This window comes from Callithrix jacchus, chromosome 9 (genome assembly GCF_049354715.1).
Source record: "Callithrix jacchus isolate 240 chromosome 9, calJac240_pri, whole genome shotgun sequence".
In the NCBI taxonomy this organism is placed as follows: domain Eukaryota; kingdom Metazoa; phylum Chordata; class Mammalia; order Primates; family Cebidae; genus Callithrix; species Callithrix jacchus.
In genome coordinates, this window is record NC_133510.1 from 20,772,823 (window position 1) to 20,797,953 (window position 25,131).

At 48.4% G+C, this 25,131-nt stretch overlaps 1 protein-coding gene across 23 annotated transcripts in view; it reads right to left on the reverse strand.

Annotated features, from left to right (window-relative positions):
- CHD4 (chromodomain helicase DNA binding protein 4) overlaps window positions 1-24,821 on the reverse strand; it is a 36,881-nt gene extending 12,060 nt beyond the window's left edge. For 2 of the 23 annotated variants that reach the window (XM_078338704.1, XM_078338703.1), the window contains exons 1-28: window positions 24,711-24,821; window positions 23,682-23,859; window positions 19,762-19,883; window positions 19,345-19,539; window positions 19,038-19,156; window positions 18,682-18,923; window positions 18,307-18,434; window positions 17,920-18,055; window positions 17,603-17,742; window positions 17,134-17,373; window positions 15,770-15,973; window positions 15,444-15,649; window positions 13,073-13,204; window positions 12,894-12,990; window positions 12,047-12,238; window positions 11,006-11,206; window positions 10,683-10,820; window positions 10,290-10,411; window positions 9,988-10,161; window positions 9,524-9,665; window positions 9,302-9,433; window positions 9,074-9,191; window positions 5,662-5,786; window positions 5,071-5,308; window positions 4,742-4,917; window positions 412-589; window positions 241-327; window positions 63-151 (exon numbers count right to left, since the gene is read on the reverse strand). In XM_078338704.1, coding sequence (XP_078194830.1) covers window positions 63-151; window positions 241-327; window positions 412-589; window positions 4,742-4,917; window positions 5,071-5,308; window positions 5,662-5,786; window positions 9,074-9,191; window positions 9,302-9,433; window positions 9,524-9,665; window positions 9,988-10,161; window positions 10,290-10,411; window positions 10,683-10,820; window positions 11,006-11,206; window positions 12,047-12,238; window positions 12,894-12,990; window positions 13,073-13,204; window positions 15,444-15,649; window positions 15,770-15,973; window positions 17,134-17,373; window positions 17,603-17,742; window positions 17,920-18,055; window positions 18,307-18,434; window positions 18,682-18,923; window positions 19,038-19,156; window positions 19,345-19,539; window positions 19,762-19,883; window positions 23,682-23,781 — 4,173 coding nt within the window. In that variant the 5' untranslated portion in view covers window positions 23,782-23,859; window positions 24,711-24,821. Of the gene's footprint in view, window positions 1-62; window positions 152-240; window positions 593-4,741; window positions 4,918-5,070; window positions 5,309-5,661; window positions 5,787-9,073; window positions 9,192-9,301; window positions 9,434-9,523; window positions 9,666-9,987; window positions 10,162-10,289; window positions 10,412-10,682; window positions 10,821-11,005; window positions 11,207-12,046; window positions 12,239-12,893; window positions 12,991-13,072; window positions 13,205-15,443; window positions 15,650-15,769; window positions 15,974-17,133; window positions 17,374-17,602; window positions 17,782-17,919; window positions 18,056-18,306; window positions 18,435-18,681; window positions 18,924-19,037; window positions 19,157-19,344; window positions 19,561-19,761; window positions 19,884-23,681; window positions 23,860-23,948 lie in introns of all 23 variants that reach the window. The other 21 variants (XM_078338702.1, XM_035255553.3, XM_078338698.1 and 18 more) reach the window with 13 other exon arrangements.
- Window positions 24,822-25,131: the final 310 nt, after the last annotated feature.

The window sequence follows — 25,131 nt, forward strand, 5'->3', positions numbered from 1 at the left end:
CTCCACCAAAGCCCCAGTATCTGGCACTCGCTCACCCCTCCTTAGGATCGTGTGACACTTACTTCAATATTCCCACCAACACGGGCCAACAGAGGAGGCAATGGCTTATCTTTATCATTCCGCAGGCCCTTACGACTGGGCCTACGGGGAGCTGCAAGAAGAAGAAGATGAATGAGTGACACTGGTAGGATATCAAACAAGGCAACATTTACAACAGCAACAAAAAAGCACAGCCCTCACCTTCTGAACGTTCATCAAAGTCTTCATCACCTTCCTCTGAGGCCACTGAGTAATCGGACTGGTTGTCGGACTGGTCGTCCTGCCAATCTGGAGGGAGAGAGGGCAGATGAGCGGGGCCCACTGCTCTAGTGGAACGGCCCATGGGTGGGGGGCGGGGCCGGCCACACACACCTCGGTCCTCCTGGGAGCCATCATTGTAGTTGACCTGTTTACGGATTCTTTTTCCTTTGCCCAGATTTCGGGCTAGATCTTCTTGCTGCTGCTCATAATGGTGCCGCAGCAATTTCTCCCAGTAGTCAGGATCCACACTTTCTTCCTGTTTAATGATTTCCCGTTCTACCTCCTCTTCCTCCTGGGACAGAGGGAGGGCCAGGACTCAGGAATGCTGAAGTCAGCACCACCAGCTACCCCTGGTCCTCACAGTTCCCATTCTGCTAGCCCCTTTTCATGACTGGACTCTTAAATACTTGGTGTGCCTGTTTGGACCTAAGAACTTAGAAGAAACTTAATTGAGAGTACATGGTTTCTCATCATTATCTACAGATTAGCAGTCAGCGTAACTCAAGAAAAACATGGGATGGAGCTATTATCACAAGGAAGGATGAAGAGACAGTACGCTTTCTTCTAACCCCTCGCACTGATGCATATACAAATGCAAGACAGCATAAAGAAAAGAGGTCAGAGCCTTAGAAAGGCAGAATGGAGAAGCTTCTGAAATACTGTAAAAGATGTCATGAGAGAGAAAACAGGGGAGGAGGACTATAAGCCTTTCTGGTCTTCATAAACTTCATAAAAGCTTTGGGAGGCCGAGGCGGGTGGATCACAAGGTCAAGAGATCGAGACTATCCTGGTCAACATGGTGAAACCCTGTCTCTACTAAAAATACAAAAAATTAGCTTGGGCATGGTGGCGCGTGCCTGTAATCCCAGCTACTCAGGAGGCTGAGGCAGGAGAACTGCCTGAACCCAGGAGGCGGAGGTTGCGGTGAGCAGAGATCACGCCATTGCACTCCAGCCTGGGTTACAAGAGCGAAACCCCGTCTCAAAAAAAAAAAAAAACTTCATAAAAGCTTACCAACTATCTGCAAACGAAAAGAATTACATATATCCTCTTATGTCCCAAAAATGTTGATGTTCCTCTAAAAGTGTATTTTTTAAAGACACTTCCAGACCACTCACTGATTCCACATCCCTTATATTGAAATTAAACCACTGCTAATAGCATACTATTAGAAACAACCTAAATGCCCATTATTATGGAACTAATTAAATTACAATTGGCCCTCTGTATCCATGGGTTCTGCACCTGTGGATTCAAGCAACCATAGAAGGAAAATATTCAGAAAAAAAACAAAATTATGTCTGAACTAAACATTTTCTTGTCATTATTCCCTAACCAATATAGCATTTACATTGCATTCATATTACTTTTGTGTTTAAAAGGAAAAAAAAAGTGTTTGGGTACATATATGTGTGTATACATATATGTGTATGAATATATGTATAATCTGTATACACATAAAATATTTTTAGAAAAGATACAAAAGGAACTGAAAACACTAGCTATCCCTAGGAAGGAAACTAAATTGCTAGAGGACAGGAGAGGGATACATGTGTGTATATGTATAAATATATGTATTTATGTGTATTTATATTTTTGAGAAAGAGTCTAGCTCTGTTGCCAAGGCTGGAATGCAGTGGCATCATTACAGTTCACTGCAACCTCAACCACCAGGTTTAAGCAATCCTGCCACCTCAGGCTCCCGAATAACTGGAACCACAAGCAGGCGCCACCACACTCGGCTATGTTTTTACTATTTGTAGAGATGGAATTTTACCATGTTGCCCAAGTTGGTCTCCAACTCCTGGGCTCAAGTGATCCTCCTGCCTCAGTATCCCAAAGTACTGGGATTATAGGCATGAGCCATCATGTCTGGCCCTTTTGTGTATTTTGAACCATGTAAATTACTATCTACTGAAAAATAAAACTTAAAAAATATTTTTTTAAAAGTCAACAGCAGCTGTAGTCACAGGAAAAGATGAAGAATGATCAAAGAACAATGTGTATACTCATTAGTCACCAGCAAAAATGATCCACTTAGCATGTGCTCCCCGTCAATCACTTCTATTACATTCACTGCCACTGAAAGGAATATGAGCACCCTATCAGTAGGGTTGTTTCTGACTGAACACTACTGCTTTATAGACCTGTGTCAGACCATTTGCCACACTTACACATAAACTAAGGTTGGTAGCAATACCTTCAAAAACAAAATCACAGGTTAAGTGTCAGGGAAACACAGCAAGGGGGATGGTTCTAAGTCGGAAGAATGAGAAAAGATGACAAAGACCACCAAAGCCAATGCCAATTCAAAGAACCGTGAGCTGAGTGGTTTACAAGGGACCAAAAGAAAAAGGAAATTTTATTTTTCCATGTCATACTCCTCTATACTATTTGGGAGAGAAAACCATTAAAATGAGCCACACATTCCTCACACAGTATTTTCTTTTTTACTATAAAACACCAAGATAAAGAAGAGAGGACAATAAAAAGGTATGCACCAATTCTAATCTTTAAAAGAACATAAGGAGGGCCAGGTGCATGGCTCATGCCTATAATCCCAGCATTTTGGGAGGCTGAGGCAGGTGGATCACCTGAGGTCAGTAGTTCGAGATCAGTCTGGCCAACATGGTGAAACCCTGTCCCTACTAAAAATATAAAAATGAGCCAGATGTAGTGGCACATGCCTGTAATCCCACCTACTCAGGAGGCTCAGATGGGAGAATCGCTTGAACCCAGGAGGCAGATGTTGCAGTGAGCCAAGATCATGCCACTGCACTCCAGCCTGGGCAACAGAGCAAGACCCTGTCTCAAAAACAAACAAAAAAAAAACACGAGGAGCCTGGGCATGGTGGCTCACACCTGTAATCCCAGCACTTCGGGAGGCCAAGGCAGGCAGATCACCTGAGGTCAGGAGTTCAAGACCAGCCTGGCCAACATGGTGAAACCCTGTCTCTACTAAAAATATAAAAATTAGCCAGGCGTGGTAGTGTGAGCCTGTAATCCCAGCTACTTGGGAGGTTGAGGCAGGAAAATTACTTGAACCCAAAAGGAGGAGGTTGCAATGAGCCAAGATCATGCCACTGCACTCCAGCCTAGGCAACAACAGTAAGACTCTGTTTCAAAAAAAAGAAAACCACAAGGAGGCCAGGCACGGTGGCTCATGCCTGTAATCCCAGCAATTTGGGAGGCTAGAACATGCAGATCACTTGAGGTCATGAGTTCTAGAGTACCCTGCCCAACACGGTGAAACCCCATTTCTACTAAAACTACAAAAAAATCAGCCGAGCTTGGTGATGCCTGTAATCTCAGCTACTTAGGAGAATGAGGAAGGAGAACCACTTGAATCCAGGAGCTGGAGGTTACAATGAGCCGAGGTCACACCACTGCACTCCAGCCTGAGCAAAAGAGCAAGACTTCATCTCAAAATAAATAAATAAATAAAAATAAACACAAGGAGGCCCAGTGCAGTGGCTCACACCTGTAATACCAGTGCTTTGTGAGCCCAAGGGATGAGGATCATTTAAGCATAGCAAGACATCTCTAAAAACCTTTAAAAAATTAACCAGGTGTGGTAGCACGCATCTACTAGGGTCACTCTTGAGCCCAGGACCTTTAGATTGCAATGCGCTATGATTGTGCCACTACACTCAAACCTGGGTGACAGAGCAAGACTCTGTCTCTTTTTTGTTGTTGTTTTTCCTTCAGACAGTCTGGCTCTATTTCCCAGGCTGGAGTGCAGTGGCACAACCTCAGCACACTGCAACCTCTGCCTCCCAGGTTCAAGAGATTCTCCTGCCTCAGCCTCCCGAGTAGCTGGGACTACAGGGTGCGCCATCATGCCTGGCTAGTTTTTGTATTTTTAGTAGAGATTAGGTTTTACCATGTTGGCCAGGATGAGCTCATACTCCTGGCCTCAAGTGATTTGCTTGTTCCGGCCTCCCAAACTGCTGGGATTACAGACGTGGGCCACTATGCCTGGCTGAGAACCTATCTCTTAAATAAAATCCACAAAACCCAAGGAGACAGATTATCTAGCATCTTCTGCCTTTTCTCTAGAGAGATGAGGTAGCATTCAAAAATTTATTTGTAGGGTTTAACAAAACACACAAGAAAAAATGACATTGTCTTTTTTTTTTTTTTTTTTTAATTTCTTTTTTCTTTACTTATTCTCTTTAGTTTCAGTAAATGACATTCTGGTAAAGAACCAATATAACCATTGTGAGCATGATATTCAGCTGTAAGTCTTCTGACAACAAAGGCAAAGATGAGAATCTCATTAGTCAAATATGATGTTATCTTCAAGGGAAGAGGTGTATCAATTCATCAATGTATAAATTTGCCTACGGATACTTTCCTCTCATCTCAAATACCACCTTGTTCTCAATTCCAATTTTTAGACCAATCACCAAGTACAGGATTGCCTTAGATTCATACTCACCCCCATTTCTTCTTCCCGTACCACATACTGGGCCACTTTGAATGAGCTCAAATATTCATTCATGCCCTGCAATTCCGTGTCTTCAGTCTCATCTTGGTTACGGTCCAGCAGCCGTTCAATGGCCTTATCATCATAGTGGATAACACTGCTATCTTCTCCCTCTTTGTTGTCTCCTCCTATAAAAAAATCAAGGGCCCATACCCCCAAAGTCAGCTTCAGCAGCTGCAGTGGAAAAAGCAAGTCCCACAAGACCCCTGGTATCAAAGATTCTCCCTAATCTTCAGAGAGGCCAAGCCCCACACCAAAATATAAGTTCCTGACTAGCTCACCTCCATCAGTGGCTTCATCCTTGAATAGTTCCTCAGTGCCAAATTTGAGGATATCATCAAGCTCCTGTTTGGACATAGATCCAGTCTTGGAGCCCAGCCCAGGCCGCACCACTAGATGCGTCAGCATCATTTTCTTCTTTGCCACTTGTGTGATGCGCTCCTCCACTGACGCACGGGTCACAAACCGGTAGATCATTACCTTTTTATTTTGCCCAATCCGGTGAGCTCTGCTAAAGGCCTGGAATTGAGCAGGAAATAAAGCCAGAAATCGTATTTTCCTGACGCCACTCTTATCCTGACTTCCACATAATATGCTAAATTCAGTACAAGGCAAGGTCTGCAGCTTGCCTTCATAGGAAACATCCTTTTGCACCCCTGCCCCCAGACACCACCCTCTATCATGTTACCCAAAATAGGACCATAGCTAACCAAACTCTCTGGCTTACAATAAGATAAACACCACAAAAAGAATCTGTTGTTTCTCACTTAAAAAGTTTATTCCAGACGGTGGAGCCCTCATAGAGGTCACTGTGCCTTTCTAGCATAACATGTTATTTATTGTATCTAAGGATGCCTGCTGCCTCTGCTCACCTGAATGTCATTATGGGGGTTCCAGTCAGAGTCATAGATAATAACTGTGTCAGCAGTGGCCAGATTGATTCCAAGGCCCCCAGCTCGAGTGGAAAGCAAGAAGCAGAACTGCTGAGCACCCGGTGCTAATAAAGGAACCAAAAACACCATTAGAAGTGTCTCCTAAATTCCAATTCACAAATGTAGTTTTAAAAATTAAGCTGGGCACAGTGGCTCATGCCTATAATTCCAGCACTTTAGGAAGCCAAGGTGGGTGGATCATTTGAGGTCAGAAGTTCGAGACCAGCCTGGCCAACACAGTGAAACCCCACCTTTACTAAAAATACAAAAATTAGCCAGGCGTGGTCATGCACACCTGTAATCCCAGCTACTTGGGAGGCTGAGACAGGAGACCCACTTGAACCCAAGAGGCAGAGTTTGCAGTGACCAGAGATTACACCATTACACTGCAAACTGGGTGACAGAGCAAGACTCCAATTCAAAAAAAATTAGCTGGCCATGGTGCCACATGCCTGTAGTCCCAGCTACTCAGGAGGCTGAGGCAGGAGGATCACTTGAGCCCAAGAGTTCAAGGTTATAGACAGCTGACTGTGCCACTGCACTCCAGCCTGAGCAACAGAGCAACACCCTATCTTTAAAAGAAAACATGTCAGAATAGGTCAGGTGCAGTGGCTCACACCTGTAACCCCAGCAGCACTTTGGGAGGCTGAGGTAGACGGATCACCTGAGGTCAGGAGCTGGAGACTAAGCTGGCCAACAAGGTGAAACACTGTCTACGAAAAATACAAAATTAGCCAGGCACGGTGGCTCACGCCTAATTCCATCACTTTCGGAGGCCGAGCACGAGGTCAAGAGATCGAGACCATCCTGGCCAACAGGGTGAAACCCCGTCTCTACTAAAAATACAAAAATTAGCTGGGTGTGGTGGCTTGTATGTATAATCCCAGCTACTCCAGAGGCTGATGTAGAAGAATCGTTTGAACCAGGGAGTTGGAGGTTGCAGTGAGCTGAGATGGTGCCACTGTACTCCAGCCTGGCAAAAGACTGAGACTCAACTCAAAAAAAAACAAAAAAATCAGCTGGGCATGGTGGCAGGCGCCAGTAATCCCAGCTACTCGGGAGGGTGAGGCAGGAGAATTGATTGAACCCAGGAGGCGGAGGTAAAAAAAAGAATGTCAGAATATAAAACCTCATGAGGCAAACACCACAGTCATGCTCACTGTAAGCAAGGGTCCATGGATGGATACTGAAATCAGTGTGAAAGTTTCAGGAGAAACAGGACACTGACATAGTCTCAACTATCTCCCTCAAGCTACTAGCCGGGCGAGGTGGCTCAGGCCTATAATTCCAGCACTTTGGGAGGCTGAGGCGGGTGGATCACGTGAGGTTGGGAGTTTGAGACCAGCCTGACCAACATGGAGAAACCCTGCCTCTACTAAAAACACAAAATTAGCCAGACGTGGTGGCGCATGCCTGTAATCCTAGCTACTCGGGAGGCCTGAGACAGGAGAATCACTTGAATCCAGGAGGCGAAGGTTACAATGAGCCCAGACTGTGCAACTGCACTCCAGCCTGGGAAACAAGAGCGAAATTCTGTCTCAAAAACAACAACAAAAAAATTTCACTCAAGCTGTTTATCAATCATAATGGGAACAAGAGAAACTTCATCCTGCAGAAACTCAGCAGATACCACCTTAACTAGTGACCAAGTCATTACCAGTAAATCCTCCAGTATGATGCATTGAAAAGGACACGTCAGGCCGGGCACAGTGGCTCACACCTGTAATCCTATCGCTTTGGGAGGCCGAGGCGGGTGGATCATGAGGTCAAGAGATGCAGACCTTACTGGCCGACATGGTGAAACCCTGTCTCTACTAAAAATACAAAAATTAGCCATGGTGTTGTACCCCCTGTAGTCCCAGCCACTCGGGAGGCTGAGGCAGGAGAATCACTTGAACCTGGGAGGCGGAGATTGCAGTGAGCTGACATTGCGCCACTGCACTCCAGCCTGGCAACAGAGTGAGACTCCACCTAAAAAAAAAAAAATCATCACCTCTGTGCATTCTTACCCAAAATCTCTAATAAAATCAAGAGAAAACATCACACAAATCCAAACTTAGAGACATTCTACAAAATAACTGACCAATGCTCATCAAAAGTATCTCTATCAACCAGGCACAGTGGCTCATGCCTGTAATCCCAGCACTTTGGGAGGCCAAGGCAGGCAGATCACCTGAGGTAAGACCAGCCTGGCCAACATGGAGAAACCCCATCTCTACTAAAAATACAAAAATAGCCAGGTGTGGTGGCACATGCCTGTAATCCCAGCTATTCAGGAGGCTAAGACAGAAGAATCGCCTGAACCCAGGGGGCACAGGTTGCAATGAGCCAAGATCATGCCACTGCACTCAAGTCTGAGCAACAGAGCAAGACTCCATCTTAAAAAAAAGAAAAATCACCTGTATCATACAAGAAAAGGGTGAAAAAAGTGAAGAAATGTCACAGATAGCAGGAAACATGGTAACTAAATGGAACATGGGATCTGGGATTGGATCCTGAAACAGAAAATGGACAGCAGGAAAAATGCGTGACCCTCATTTAAGGTCATTTATAGTACAATACCAATGTTAATTTCCTAGTTTTGATCATTGTACTGCAGTTATATAAGCTATTATTAAGAGAAGCTAGTTGAACAGTACACATGAACTCTGTGTCATTTTGTAACTTTTTTCTAAGTCTAAAATTAAAATGAAAAGTTTTAAAACAAGTAGTAGCAGCAATACTGGGCACAGTGGCTTATGCCTATAATCTCAATACTTTGGGAAGCCAAGGCAAGAGGATTGCTAAAGACCAGAAGTTTGTGATCAGCCTGGGCAACATGGCAAGACCCCACCTCTACAAACATATTTTTTAAATTAGCTATGAGCAATGGCTGATGCCTATAGCCCCAGCTAGTCGAAAGACTGAAGCAGCAGGATCACTTGAGCCTAGGGTGATGTCCAGACTGTAATGAGCCATGATCATGCCACTGCTCTCCAGCTTCAGCAACAAGAGTGAGACCCTATCTTGAATAAATAAAACAAAACAAACAAACCTAGTAGTGTCTACCAAGGCAGCCAAGTCTGCCAATAACTTGCTATTTGAGCTTGAGCAAGTCCTGACCCCTTGCTCGCCCTCAAAATGCAATGCTTTCTCCTTTCTAACAGAAAGAACAAAGACCCCAAAGGAAAAAAATTCTCCTAGGAATAGTGTAACACATTCTTCCAATTGAGACATTCAAAAGCTTTACTCTTCCATCTCAACTGACAAAGCCCCAAAAGAACTACACTGAAAAGGAGATGCACAAGAAGTTACAATACCAAAATGTAAGCAAATAAGGATGACTGAAACGAAACAACTCCTTCTCTCTCACCATTGAAGCGGTCAATGGCCTCCTGCCGCATGTTCCCAGTGATTCCACCATCAATGCGTTCATATTTATAACCTTCGTGTTCCAAGAAATCCTCTAGCAGGTCTAGCATCTTGGTCATCTGTAAAAGGAGCACGGTTTAACTATGGAAAAGTCAGATGTTAATTCCTTTCCTTATATCACTGAGGGTTGTCTATGACTGTTCCCTAAATCTCCCAGCCCACATGGTACCTGGGAAAAGATGAGTACACGATGTCCACCCTCCTTAAGGTTCTTGAGCATTTTCTGCAGCAGCAATAATTTCCCAGATGCTCTGATTAGGGCACTACCATCATACATGCCATTAGGCATCTTTGGGGCTTCCTGAGGACAAAAGCAAAGAAGAAAAAATATCAAAAGAAAGCCCACATGAAGAGTCCCAACCCAGGGAGGAAGAAGAGGTGGCACACCTACCATCGCAGCCACAGGGAAGAGGTACGGATGGTTGCAGCACTTCTTAAGATCCATCACCACATTTAGCAGAGACACCTGGTTGCCACCACCTCGGGCATTGAGTGCTTCAAAATTCCGAGTGAGGATGTACTTGTAGTATTTCCTACGTGGGCAAGGTAGAAACGCGGGTTAGACTCGAGAGCCTTTCAATAATGGAGTCCCAGTAACTGAGATCTTTCTTCGAACACATCCCACTTTGGGACTAAGGACACCTAACACACAAGCACCACCACCACCATTTTAAATAAGGAAGGTATAACTTAAAATAAGTAAGAATTATGTGCTCCAGCGCCCTAGCATCAGGTTTCTTCAGGCCTTGCTTGCTCCTGTCACCAGATGCCTTGAAGATGAGTAGGGGAGGAATAGGAAACACTGCAGACTGGCAGATGTCTAAATGGAGTCTGCTTCTGTCCCTCCCAACTCACTTCTGCATAGGGCTTAGCTCCACACGCACAATTAGTTCCGTCTTGGATGGCATATTCTTGAACACATCAGCTTTGAGCCGCCGTAACATGTGCGGCCCCAGCATGTCATGCAGTTTTTTTATCTGGTCTTCCTTGGCAATGTCAGCAAACTCCTCCAAAAAACCTTCCAAATTGCTTCAGAAAGAAAAAGGAAAAAGTTACTGGAAAAGGAGAAAGGAAGAAAGGAAAGTGATACAGGAAATGGATAACAGGAAGAATGAGAAGCATAATTATGAGCTGATTACAGATAAGCACACACTTACTGGAACCTCTCAGGGGTGAGAAAGTTGAGCAGATGAAACAACTCTTCCAGATTGTTTTGTAATGGAGTCCCAGTCAGCAACAGCTTATGCTGGAGTGAGTAACCATTCAAGACCCGGAAGAACTGGTGAGGCAGATGGAGAGAGGTGAAATCCAATGAAAAGAGGACTCTGGTAAATCTCTGCAAAATTTCAAGTTGTTTCACTGCCCAATAGTTAAGCCTCCCACTCCTCACACTCTTTTTACAGGCCTGGCCACCAAGGGCTGTCACATATAAGGAAGGAAGGCAGAGACAATTTTTCCCTCTCCTCTCCTCCTACAAGTTTTCCCCTTAATGAATTAGATCTAGAAAAAACTCAAACTGGGTGCTCCAATGTCCCTCCCTAAGCCCTCACCTTAGACTGATTGTTCTTCAGCCGATGGGCTTCATCCACGATGAGGCAGGCCCAATCAATAGAGCCCAAGATAGCCATGTCAATGGTGATTAATTCATAGGATGTCAGCAGCACATGGAATTTCACAGATGCCTCTTTCTGCACATGAACGCAACTTGGTCACTACTAGTCAGCTCCTCTGGTGTAAGCACAACCAGGGGACCAATGGAACTTTTTCCTCCTCCCAGGGTTACCCTTTTGTCTCAGAGACCAGATTACAAAGAGGTAAACTGAGCCAGAAGCCACAACTCTTTCTCTAGAGTGGCTTTCCTCCCTTGAGATACCTTCATGCGGGAGGCCTTCTTGCCACCACGAATGGCATTGTCTTCAAAAGAGAACTCATTCTCTCGGATGATGGCACGGCTGTCCTTGTCACCCACATAGGTTACGACATACATGTCTGGAGCCCACATTTCAAACTCCCGCTCCCAGTTGATGATGGTAGAAAGAGGGGCACTCACTAGGAAGGGGCCTTTGGAATGACCCTTGGAGGAAAAAGAGAAGGAGAGTGAGGACTGAGGGCCCCAGCACACTGCAATCCCAGTGAACACCCACCACCCTGCTGCCCCCTCAAGCTAAGCCAAGGACTGGAGCCTGCACTGCTGCTCCTGCTCTCACCTTCCTCTATGCACATGCCCTGCCCACTCCTTTCTAAAAAGCCAAGGTCCCACCAGAACTGCAAGTCTTATCTCTTCCATTAAGTCTTTCTACACTTTTTTTCTGAGATAGAGTTTCGCTTTTGTTGCCCAGACTGTAGTGCAATAGTGCAATCTCAGCTCACTGTAACCTCCACCTCCTGGGTTCAAACGATTCTCCTGCTTCAGCCTCTCAAGTAGCTGGGATTACAGGCGTGTGCCACCACGCACAGCTAATTTTGTATTTTTAGTAAAGACGGGGTTTTACCATGTTGGTCAGGCTGGTCTCGAACTCCTAATCTCAGGTGATTCACTCACCTCAGCCTCCCAAACTGCTGGGATTACAGGCGTGAGCCATGGCGCCTAGCCAAGTCTTTCCATACTAATTCCACTCACAATTCTACTTCCCTCAACACATAATCATTCTGCTAGAACTGAGACTCTATGAACCCATTGCTAACTCTACCCAGGGTTCCATGCCCTCATATCTTCTGCTGTGTACATATGTTTATCCACTATCATGTTTATCTACTATCTACTCAACACACGTGTACATGTGTTTATTATCCACAGTGTTCTTGAAGATCAGAGACCAATTTTTTTATTCCCTTATCTCTCTCCTCAGAGCATAAGTGAAGGCTGCAAACATAAAATACCCACACAAAAACTATCAGGCCCAGATTTCCTTACCTCCTTGTAAAGGGAGTAGAGGAAGACTGCTGTCTGTACAGTTTTCCCAAGGCCCATCTCATCAGCCAAGATGGTGTCAGTGCCCTGAGCCCAGGAGAAGCGCAACCAATTCAGGCCCTCCATTTGATACGGGTGCAGAGTTCCACCTGTAGCATCCAAATACTCTGGCTGTCGCTCATACTTCACAGTTGGCTGAAGGATGAAATAGAGAAGTCAAGAGCTGGCAAGGTACTCCCTTCTTCCCCTAATACAGAAGCTGCTTCTACCTCACTAGTCTTCACAGATCCTCCTGGAGAGAGCTACAAAAAATTCTGAGGGAAAAGATCCCCTATGATTACTGCAAATTCGTGTTCAGTTTAGGGTCCTACAGGAAACAGGGCTTTAACCAGACAGACCTGATTTTGGTCCCATAGATCACTGAGGAAAAACATATCACAGACTCCCTATCAACACAATAATTCTAGTCAGGATCCACCAGATAAATAATCGTCATGTCTCTCCTAGATTCATCTTTTCAATGTTAATCACCCTCAAATTATACTGTACAAGCAAAACCCAGAGGAAATGAGCCTGAATTAAGCCAGATTCCAATGTAAGTTCATAAAAGCTTGGCTGTGTCCCTCCCCATAGATAACACTGCATCTTTTTTTCTTCTGATGCCAAAAAAAGAAAGTAATCCTAGTGCTTTCTGATACACAGAGATGTGAAGTGGGGAAGCCTACTTTGTGAAGTAATCTCAGCTACAAAGTTACTATTTGCATTTCATTACTTAGAGTACCATGATTAGACCACAGCAAAGATACGCTGTCCTTCCCAACAAACTACAGTCCCTTTCGCCCCAACTCACATCAACCGTTGGCGTTTCCGGAGGCCTCTCCAACTTTCGCAGCTTTACCTTCTTGAGTTTCTTGCCTGGTCGGCCTTCCTCACCCCTCATTAACTCCCTAAAGAAGAAAGACATCACACAGCTGCCAAAGCCCTTTTCTACAGAAGAAACAACCCTACTCCTCCCCCAAAATCACTCACCTGTGATTCCAATAGCTCTGCTTGAACAGGTCATAATCCTGGATCTCCACATCCTCACTCTCCCAAGAAGCCTGATCGTAAGGTAAGTCCCGCCACTTGATCAAGTAGTGGACATGGCCCTTCTTATCCACACTGCAAGTCAAGGAGAGAAAACCCTGAGCCAGAAAAGGCAACCTCCTCACTTCCTCTAGAAAACTGACAATACCAGGCAGGGCGCGGTGGCTCAGGCCTGTAATCCCAGCACTTTGGGAGGCCGAGGTGGGCGGATCACGAGGTCAAGAGTTTGAGGCCATCCTGGGCAAGACGGTGAAACCTGGTCTCTGCTAAAAATACAAAAATTAGCCGGGTGTGGTGGTGGGCACCTGTAATCCCAGCTACAGCTACTCAGGAGGCTGAGGCAGAAGAATCAATTGAACCCAGGAGGCAGAGGCTGCAGTGAGCCAAGACTGCGCCACCACACTCCACACTCCAGCCTGGGAGACAGAGCTAGACTCCATCTCAAAAAAAAAAGAAAACTGACAATACAGTATGTTCCACACCAGACCTCTTGGTATGCCACAGACCACATGTATTCAGAATCTCTATTATACCAGTTTGTGACCAAAAATTATCTCTAATCTATACTCCCCTAGAGCTCAAACACCAGAATTCAGTCAGTTAATAATTAATATAGTGTTGGCCAGGTGCAGTGGCTCATGCCTGTAATCCCAACACTTTGAGGAGCCGAGGCAGGCAGATCTCTTGAGGCCAGGAGTTCAAGAACAGCCTGGCCAACACAGAGAAACCCTCTCTCTACTAAAAAAAAATTCAGGCATCAGGCCAGGCACAGTGTCTAACATCTGTAATCTAGCACTTTGAGAGGCCAAGGCAGGCAGATCACAAGGTCAGGAGTTCGAGACCAGCCTGGCCAATGTGGTGAAACCCTGTCTCTACTAAAAATGCACTGATTAACCAGGTGTGGTGGTGCACACCTGTAGTCCCAGCTACTTAGGACACGCCTGTAGTCCCAGCCTGTAGTCCCCTCTTCTACTGAGGCAGAAGAATTGCTTGAACCCAGGAGGCAGAGGTTGCAGTAAGCTGAGATTCACACCACTGCATACTGCATTCTAGCCTGGGTGACAGAGTGAGACTCTGTCTCAAAAAAAGAAAAAAAAATTAGCTGGGCATGGTGGCACACGTCTGTAATCCCAGCTACTCTGGAGGCAGAGCCAAAGCATCCCTTAAGCCTGGGAGGAAGAGGCTGCAGTGAGCTTACATCGTGCCACTGCACTCGACTGGGCCACAGAGCGAGACTCTGTCTCAAAAAATGTAATAAACAATAATAATATAAAGTGTCAAGTATAGTAGCTTATGCCTGTAATCCCAACACTTTGGGAAGTTGAGGCAGGCAGAGACTGCTTGAGCCCAGGAGTTGAAGACTGCTGTGAGCAGTGATCACGCCACTGCACTCAAGCCTGGGCAACACAAAAATAAATAAATAAATAATATAAGGCTAGGGATGATGGCTCACGCCTATTAATCCCAACACTTATGGAGGCCAAGGCAGGCAGATTGCCTGAGGTCAGGAGTTCAAGACCAGCCTGGCCAACATAGTGAAATCCCATCTCTAGTAAAAATATAAAAATTAGCTGGGTGTGGTAGTGGGTGCCTGTGCTCAGCTACTAGGGAGACTGAGGCAGGAGATTCACTTGAGTCCAAGAGGCGTAGGCTGCAGTAAGCCAAGGTCACACCACTGCACTCCAGCCTGGGCAACAGAGCAAGACTCCATCTCAGAAAAACAAACAACTAGGAGTGGTGGCTCATGCCTGTAATCATAGCACTTTGGGAGCCTGAAACAGGCTGATCACGTGAGGAGATCATTTTGGAGATCCCAAAATCCCAGCACTTTGGGAGCCTGAAACAGGCTGATCACCTGAGGTGATCATTTTGGAGCTCCCAAAATCCCAGCACTTTGGGAGCCTGAAACGGGCTGATCACGTGAGGTGATCATTTTGGAGCTCCCAAAATCCCAGCACTTTGGGAGCCTGAAACGGGCTGATCAACTGAGGTCAAGAGATCCAGACCAGCCTAGCCAACATAGTGAAACCCTGTCTCTACTAAAAATACAAAAATCAGCTGGGCATGGTGGCTCATGCCTGTAGTCCCAGCTACTTAGGAGGCTGAGGCAGGAGAATCACTTGAACCTGGGAGGTGGAGATTGCAGTGAGCAAAGATCACGCCACTGCACTGCAGCCTGGGCACAGAGCAAGACACTGTCTCAAAAAAAAAAAAGTGTCTTCCAAGTCTAAGCTATTGGTTACATCCACTTTCCCAATCCCTTTAGCAGGGTCTCCCACGGAAACTGCCCATCTCCCATGTGCCCAGCTGGTACCTGTGGTTAAGAATTCGGTGGATCATCATCCACTCAGGTTTTATCCCATAGCGATAGAAGCGTTCTTCCATCTCTGCAAATTTAGGATCCTTGTTCTTCCGCTTTCGGCTCTTTTCTTCATCACCACCAAAGTCCCCAGAAGGTGGCTCATCCATATCATTCTTCCGCTGATAGTTTCGGAACATCACCTGACAGTGCAGCTCCAGCTTCGAGTGGAAAGAGAAAATCAGCCACCAAGAAGCTGTGTTCATTCCTTCTATTCACAAGGCTGTTTTCACTACCCTCTTCATCGTAGCCCCTGCATCTCCAACCTGTGCTAGACTTACCTGCAGTTCAGACACCCAGGAGCAGTGCCAGTAAGACATGCCTTGCCATTTCACAAAGAACTGCCGCTCTGGCCGCCCCTCCAAGGGCTTTGGGGAGGGTGTACTGGGATCAGCATCTGGAGGCCGAGGTACTGGTGTGGGAGACGGTGGCTGACCCCACTTCCAGATAAGGATCTTCTGCACTTTGCCCTTAAGAGCTGGACACTGAGAGAAAAAGAGACAACCTAATCCCAAATCATAACCATGCGGGGAAAAGGGACAGCCCAGTCTCAACTTCATCAAAGGACGATTAAGATCTCATTTCAAATAAAATCTAATCCCAGAACTCCTCCAGAGAGAGAATGCAGGTTGAGGACCCCTCATCTGAAATGATTGGGACCAGAAGTGTTTCGGATTTCACATTTTTGGATTAGCGTGCTCAACCTGGGATAGAATTCCCTCTCCGTTTCTGGACATCATCCAGGATTTGTGTGCCACCGTCACTCCTATCTGCTTAACAGAGCCAGTAGTTAGACTTTAACAATAATCCAGAACCAGTGGGCACAGGAAATCAACAGACTTAGAGCACAGAATTCCTCCCTTAAGCAATCTAAAAGCAGTAAGTGGCCCTATTCAACATTCTAAACTGGCTGGCATGGTGGTATACACCAGTAATGCCAGCACTTAAGGAGGACAAGGGGGCACAGTGGTTTGAAACCAAGAGTTCAAGACCAGCCTGGTCAAAATAGTGAGACCCTGTCTCTACAGAGAATTTTTTTTTTTACCATGTTGGTCAGGCTGGTCTTGAACTCCCAACCTCAGGTGATCCGCCCACCTTGGCCTCCAAAGTGCTTGGATTCCAGGTGTGAGCCACCACGCCCAGCCAAGAATTTTTTTTTTTTTTTAATTACCTGGATGTGGTGGCAGGCACCTGTACTCCTAGCTACTCAGCGAGAGGCTGAGATAGGAGGATCATTTGAGCCCAAGAGTTGGAGGCTGCAGTGGGTTATGATCACACCACTGCAGTCTAACCTGGATGACAGAGACCCTGTCTCCAAAAAAAAATTTTTTTAACAAAAACATCAAAAACACTGTAAGCTACCAAGACCCTGAGGCAGAGTGTCAAACAAGGACAAACATTCTCAGCTAGAAAAACATGGCTTCATCTCCTCTAAGGGAGCTGGCAAAACATCTACTCCTCTGTTTGAAGTTAGTCCTACATTTTCCCAGGACAAAAGTATCCCAACACTACAGGATGAAGGAAAATACCTGTCTCAGGACTAAAAAGCTCATAGTTCCTCTCCTGCACCTCAGCCTCACAATACCCTGCATAGAAAAGACTACTCTTTCCACGTCTTCTGCCCTGGCTGAGATCAGTCACTCACCGTACAACGGGGACACAGCCATTCACCGTTGGGGATCTCTGGAAGTGGGGGATTCAGGCAGTGGATGTGGTAGGATGAAGGACAGGTGTCACAGCAAAGCAGCTCCCCACCATCCTTGCAGACCCGACAGAATTCCATATGGTGGTCATCCTCCTCTTCAAGGTCTCCCCCAACCTCTTCTAGGATCTCCTCACCCTCTGAATTGTCTTCTTTAGCCTCCCACTGGATGCCTTCCTTCTCCTGCAGTAAAAGACCACAGATTCACGTTATTACCACCCACCCACCTACCCATGCACTCACCAACCAAAGTCTGAAGCCAGTGGCTCCATCATTCCCATCCATTCGAATGCTTCCCAAAGCTCACAACCCGAAGCAGCAGCATTTCTATTTCCATACAGGCCCCAAAGAGCTTTACTGTCCCACCCTTCCTCTCATGGGCTCCAAGGGGCCACAACAGCCAGACACTCACGCAGTGTGGGCAGCTCCACTTGCCCTCGGGAGCCTTCTCCATGTCAGGATCCAGGCAGACCATGTGGTAAGCTCGGGGACAGGTATCACACAGGATGATCTCACCGCCTTGCTGGCACACCTCGCAATAGTCCTGGTGGTCTGTCTCATAACCATCCACAGCAGTCACCTCCTCCTCGCCTGGGCAAGGAAGAGGGAAAGCCCAGTTATTAGAAAAAAACTACCTCCCCCCACCCCCCAACCCCTATCTCCTTAGGGAGATTCTTCCCCAATCATTCCCACCTCATCCCATCACAAATATACAGAAAAGAAACACACCTTTCTTTTTCTTCTTTGTAGTTCGTAGTTTCTTTCGGCTGCGGCTACTACGGCTGGTGGAACCATCAGAAACAGAATAGCTATTGATACTGGCATCATCGAAGTCTGATTCCACATCTAAGTCATCATCCTCACTCTGGCAGAATGAAAAAGAATAAGGTTAGACGTTCTCAAGCCAAGGGGAAGGAGAAAGTGGCAAGGAGGGGAGTACCGTCTCACTGTGGATACTCGAATCCCAGCAAGCACCGTTATATAGGGAGCCTAGTCTCTTGTTCTCTGGGCAACTCACCACATTCTTACATGCCTATGAAGGACAGGTCCTGACATAAGGTCACAGCCTTTCTATTGACATGGCACCCTCCCTAAAGTGACGGGCTGGGCTCTCACCGAGGATCTCTTACGCTTGGAACCAAAACCTCCCAACTTGATTTTCAGGGGAGCTACTTTCTTGGGTTTAGGCTTCTTGGCATCAGGTACACGAGGGCTGCCCTTGGGCTTCCTCCGAGCATTGGGACCTAAAATCAGGATACATCCAAATATATACCACAAGACCAAAAACGGGGAAAATAAAATCTTCTCCACCTAAGCTTACTTCCCAACAACCAAATTCCCAAATTTTCCCTCCTAAATCCAAGACTCATTCCTCCCTCCTATCTCTATCTCCTACTTTAGGGCGAACAGAACAGCATTCCCATGCTGTCTTTGACACCCTAGACCCACATTAGACCCCCCCCCCGGTTCCCATTTGAACCCCCATTTCACCTTTGCCCTCCTTGGTCTTGGCCTTGCGGATAGGGACCTCCACAGGGGGAGGTGGTGGTGCAACCTCAGTGGCTGTCACCATGCTCTCCACCACAGCCACCGCTGCTGCTGCTGCTGCTGCCACTGATGCCCCAGAACTGCCTTTGAAGGGATTATTGGTACTGAACTCCCGCCATTTTGCACCCAAAACCATCATCATCTTGGAGACAGCAATCTTGGGATTTTTGGCAGCAATGAGGGGTCTAGTGGAGCAATGGACAAGAACAGAGGGAAATGTGTAAGAATAAAAGAAAGTGAAGTAAGAAGAGATAATAGAAAGACTCTCCTCCCCCTTCCCCAAGCCCCTCCTGTTTTACCTGACAAACTGGCTGAAGGCCTTGTAGTTGGTGAGGGTTCGATAGTCCTCCTCTGAGAACACGTGGTCAATGTCTTCCATGCCCCAGTCTTCCAGGAGCTGAGCAGATGATTTAGGCTCCTGCAGAAAGAGAGAAGTCAAGGACCTGCCACCTAATCTCCACACTTGCTAAGCAAATTTGTGTTGAAAGACCAAAGTAACAGAATTAAGAGGAAAAAAAGAGAAAGTGTTCTAAAGGGCAGTAGAGTGTCTAGGAAACAAAAGGACAATAGCTAACAACACAAAGAGGGGGATGGAGATCCAGGCACCTTTGAATCATCGTCGTCGTCATCCTCCTCCTCCTCCTCCTTCCGCTTGGATTTGCTCTTCTTCTCTTTCTTAGGTCCAAGCTTCTTTTTCTTCTTCTTACCAGGGGTATAGTCGCTACCCTCACTGTCTGAGCGCAGAGCCACCTCTTCCTCCTCCTCCACAAACTCTGGCCCCTCCCCAGAGCTGTCCCCCAGCTGCCGGCATAAGAGCATACGCTGGAGCAGGGAAAGGGGGGGGAGAGGGAGACAGACACACACATGCTACACACATGCTGACCTCAGGACAGCCCTGAGGCTCATCCCCAGAACCTGGCCCACCACTCCTGAGAAAGACACAAATGTCCTCAGCCCTTCAACCCTTCTCAGAGCTCCTCCCTTCTTCCTCTCATTCCCCATAACATTCAATCACCCACACACCTCCTTTTTTTGGCGCTTGCTCTTAGGGATTTTAGGGTCCCGAGGTTTCTTAGGCTTTTTCTTCTTCTTGAGCTTTGGAGTCTCTGTTTCTGACAAATCCTCTTCTGGGTCCTCTTCATTTTCTACATATATTAGGCAAAGAGTGGCAGGCAGGGAAAAGATCAATAGCAAAAGGTTAGGGCCTAATCCAGAGACTTCAGACTTTATTCCCCACCTCTTGTCCCAGATTCCTCTGAAGAGAACTGCTATACTCTTTAGAGAAGGAAGCTGATACCCAGGACAAAAACAGACAAAGAGAGAGCTGTATATACCCGAAATAGGCCTGCCAGGCCAGACCAGGCCCACCTCGGGCAGCTGTCCAGACCCCTGCCTCCTCTCTCCCGTGCCTACCAGCAGTCTTCTAGGTATTTACCAGTACAGCTTAATCAAGCTGCTTAGACTTCACCAACTAAGAGAACTAGGTTTAGGCCTTCTGTAACTGGCCATCAACTATTCAACAAACCAGGGAATGAGAATGAAAGGTCCTATTCAGAAGACAGAAACTATAGAAGATACCCTCACCACATTCCCACAACAGGATCAGTTCAGGGGTCTGGGAAACCACACCCTTCTCTGACCACTTTGAAGTCATCACTGCTCAAATTAACCAGAACCTCCAAGTCCTAGGTTCAGTTGCCAGCCCAATCCATCCCCACTCCTAAAATACAATTGCCTTTCCCCATCTCCAACCCTAATGTTCCTCCTCAGCTTCTCCTGGGTCAGCAGCCTCTTCTCCCTAGGGGCCCAAATCAGCCCAGCTGTCACCATCTCCCCCTGCGCCAACCCCCAGCAATCCTCCTCCCATCTGGCTCCACCTCCTCCCCTGGCTGGAAGCACACACAAAGCCGGGGGTAATACTGAAAGCTCCAGGGCAAGGAAAGGTGGGAAGGGGCACAGAAGGGAAAGAGAAGGCCAGGAGGCAGCTTCCTTTGTAACAGACATTCACACCAGCTCTGACTCCTTCCTCCCTCCTCTCTCTCCCTCTTCCCAAGCCACCCCCGCCTAAAGTGGGGGTGGGAGGAGTAGAGAAAGGAGTGGAGAGAAGAAGGGAGTGCCTCACCCACTGAGGAGAGGGAAAATGGCTCCTGACCGCAGAAGCCAGCCCAGGGCACCCAGCTGCCAACATAGGACAGACAGGAAGTGGCAGGGGAGGGGGCGGGGTTGAGAAAGGTAGCGGAGAAAGACTGCCCTCATAGAAGCCTCCCCAATTACCTGGCCGCAGGTCTAAATACCACCTACTCTGGGATGACACAGTTCACAAGAGGCCCCTCTAAAGTCCTAACCAAGGAAAGCAAGACAAACATGAAAGTAATACCATGAGAGGAACTCAATTACTCCCTCCATCATAATTATTTTTTCAATCATCAGAGCTGAGATTTAACAAAGGCTCAGTGAACCTGTGGTCAGAGCATATAACCTCCTCCCCAAATTTCTGATACCCAAAAGATTTAGTTTGCGTAATGGAGGCCCACAAGAAGTCTCTGAAGCTCAGCTTCCTCACTAACCCCACCCAGAGTCCTATCCAACATATGGGAATATCTGCACAAAAAGGCGCAGGACCTAGAGAGTAATAGAAAATAATATCCCAGCCAGGCACAGTGGCTTATGCCTGTAATCCCAGCATTTTGGGAGGATGAGGCGGGTGGATCATTTGAGGTCAGGAGTTCGAAACCAGACTGGCCAACATAGTGAAACCCCGTCTCTAGTAAAAATACAAAAATTAGTTTGACAATGGTGGTGGGTGCCTATAATCCCAGCTACTCAGGAGGCTAAGGCAGGAGAATCGCTTGAGGCTGAGACGTGGAGGTTGCAGTGAGCCAAGATCGAGCCACTGCACTCTAACCTGGGTGACAGAGTGAGACTCCGTCTCAAAAATGTATATATCTATCTCTATATCTATATATATCCCTCCTTCAATCCCTGACATGCTCTTAACTCTTGACCAGCCAGAATTAGCCCTAAAATGTCTCTGGCTCCCCACTTCCTGAGCTAGATAGATACTATGGAATCTGAGACATTAGGCTGGACAAAGCATCATCAGCCTCCCTGAGTCTCAGCCCAGAATGAGACCAGGCACAAGAAAGCCCCTCCCATTCCCTTGGGAATGGAACACCAGTCTGGATTTCACGAGAAAGAATCATTTTCTTAAGGGCTTTTCCCCACCAATCCCCCCAAGTCAACCCCCAACACCCACCAGCTACATCTCAGCACCCCTATAAAAGCTGGAAGTAGAGACAAAGATAACCCATGGAGGCAAAGCGGACATCCTTCCATGCACATACAGCCCCCAAACTTCTCAGGCAAATAATATGCTGAAACGGCAAACAGCAAAATGACTGAGATAAAGATTTGGGAAAGGGACAGGAATGGGGTGTGGCAAGTGGAAAAAGTGGGTCACACTACAGCCCAGGACAGAGTTCACAGCTCCTGCATAGCTCCCAGTCAACATGAAGGGCAGCCCCAGACCAATGGGCCAATAGGAGGCCAAGATGTGGAACCCACAATGTCTAGGCAGCACTACAGTTTCTCATGCCCCTCTTAGAAGGACAGGGTCCCCTTACCACCACCACCACCCTGCTCTCACCTTGGGCAAGAGCACAGAAATCTGCCTCTCTACCCTACACAAGGATGAAACCAAGTTTCTCATCCCAACAGTTGAAGACTCCATGACAAGACTAACCCCTCTCCTAAATGGCCTCAGGTTGAAGTAAAGACTTCCAACTTAAAAAGTGCAAAATTTGAGAGCATCTCTCCCAGACCACCGCAACTTCCACTGGAGCTAAGAAGAGAGCAGAGTGAAGAACGCTGGATGAGAAACAAAAACAGAATCAGCAGGCTCCAGAATGAGAAGAAAAGTAGAAGCAGAAGTGATGAAGCAGTGGCATGTAGGAAAAAAAATGAACCTAGAAAAAATGAAGGTCAAGGAAACAAGTAGGTGACTTAGCTAGGGGCTCTGAAGAAAGACAGAAAAGAAAGAGATCTGCTTAGGAACGCGAGATCAATCATCATTTGAGAATAGACAAGGGCTCCCCCAATCAGCCAGGGTGGTTATAACCATACGGGTTTGGCCAGTTCACGGAGCCACCCCAAAACACAGATAGTGCAACCTCTAGCACACCTACACAAGGCACTTCACACTGCCAGCCTAAACCCCGGGCTACCTCACAGAGGCAGAAGCTGCTAGGAAACAAGCCAGAATTATGTCCACTAGCCAGGTGAAGAGGGGTGCCCTCCCTTCTTTTGCCTCTCCTCACTAGGCTATTACATCCTCTCCAAGCCCCCATCACTTCCCCACTCAAAACATTCCAGCAATCTGCCTGGCTAAAAGCGCTCTAGATCATGCTGAGGAGCGCGATTCAAACTTCACACAGTTGAGACAGCACAGAAAACCGGTAACTGATCAGAAGCTAAAAATAATCAGATAGAGCGTAACCAGCACTCCCTCTTTCCTTTCCACAGAGGCAACCACAAGATTCTACTAGCACAGATGCCCGGCTGGTCTTCTCAGAATCCTCAACGTCCCCCTCCACCACCACCACTACCACAAGCCTCCAGGGGTCCCAACTACCTGCATTCCTCCGAGGACCCACACACAAGGTAATGCGTGCCAGCCCAGAGAGCTCCCTCAACTGGGAACTGCAGAGCATTCCTCAAGACAGAGTGCAGCAAGCTGGCATCTCCGTCCGCGGTGCCCAGGAGGCACATGGCTTCCACCCCCCTCACACCAGAGCTCCGCAGAAGGGAACCACTCCCTTCGGATGCCCTCCACCTTCGGCTCTGCACAGAGACAGCCGAGCAACACAGCCCTGCCTCCCCAGAGAAGTCACTCGGGAGAGTCCAAATGCCTCCTTCCCACCCAGGGCCCTTGGGGAAGATGTTACCTGGGTGGGGTGGGGGCAGGCTGTTGTTCAAAAGTGCATCCATATCCTCCTCCTCACTGCCCGCCGAGCAGGGGGACGGGGAGCCCAGGCCCGACGCCATCCCCTTCCGCTCCCGGCCAGGGAATTGGCCCAGCTGCTCCTGCCGGCGGCCTGGGGCCCTCTACACTGGCCCGAGTCACTGTGCGGGGGAGGGGGGAGAAAGAGAGAACAGTCAGTGACGCGCACTGTCCCCTTCCCCCACACCCACCCGCTCTTTCCGCCCCCCACCTCAGCCACCCTAGCAGGGCACCCGAACCGCTCAGGCTGAACTTAGTTCCACACTCCTCGGGGGCAGCCCGGAAGCCGGCTCCCCGGCAGGCGCCCCCACGGAGCGAGGGAGCGACGCCTCCGAGGGCAGGCTGGTGCAGGCGCGGGGAGGGAAGACGCTGGACCGAGCGGGGTGTGACGGGGGAGGGGGTCCGAGTGGTAGCGGCGCGGGGGGGGGGCGGGCCAGGGGAGGCGGCAGGCAACAAGGCGCTCGGGGACACAAGGTCACTTGGGGGTGGGGGGGCGCCTCCCTGCGCCCGGGGAGGGGCCAGTCCCCAGACAGGGCAGCTCTCCAAAGGCTGTCCTCTGGGACAACTCAGGTTCTCCTCAAGAGGTGCGGGGACGAGGGGGCGTGGAGGCTCTGGCACTGCGGGGGGCCGGAGGCAGGGACGCGGGGGACGAGAGCGTCCCACCGGGAAGGGGGCCGGGCCACGTGTGTCCCGGGGGGCAAGTGATCAAAGGGCGAGGGGGCGGGCGCCGGGCATTGTGGGAGACCAAGCCAGAGGCGGAGGGTCGCGGGGAGCAAGACTCTGGCAGGGTTAGGGCGGGGGCTGGGAGGAGGCCGGGCGCCCTGCAGGGCCAGGAAAGGAAGGGTAGGCTTCTCCGGGCAAGGGGCGGTCCGCGGGTCGGGGGACGCTTGACGAAGGGGCGGGTGACGGGATGACCCTCCGGGCTGGTCCGGCCGTGAGGGGCGTCTTTTTGGGAACCCCGCGCTCTCCTCACCCCGGAGCCGCCGCAGGTTGCGCTGGGTCCGGCCTGGTGTCACTCCCGCTCCGACTCCTCCTCGCCGCGGCCGAAGGGGGGAAAATGGCTCCGGCTCCGGCGTCGCCTCTTAAAGGGCCTGAAACACCGGCCGGGAAATCCCACCGCACAGGCCCCGCCCCCCCACGGACAGCCCATAATAACCTCAACCAACTCCAACCCCCCCCCACTACCGCCACCCTCCTCCCCAGGTCTCCCGGGCAACCCCCGCCCCCTCGTCGCTCAGGCAACCATTGGCCACGCCCCTTCGAGCGCGCGCGCGCGTGTCACCTGGGCAACCGCCCACCTCTTGGCCATCCCATAATACACACGGACACTCCCCCCACATACACAAAACACACACCCCGCCCCCCCCACATTTCATACACATATATGCCAGGGG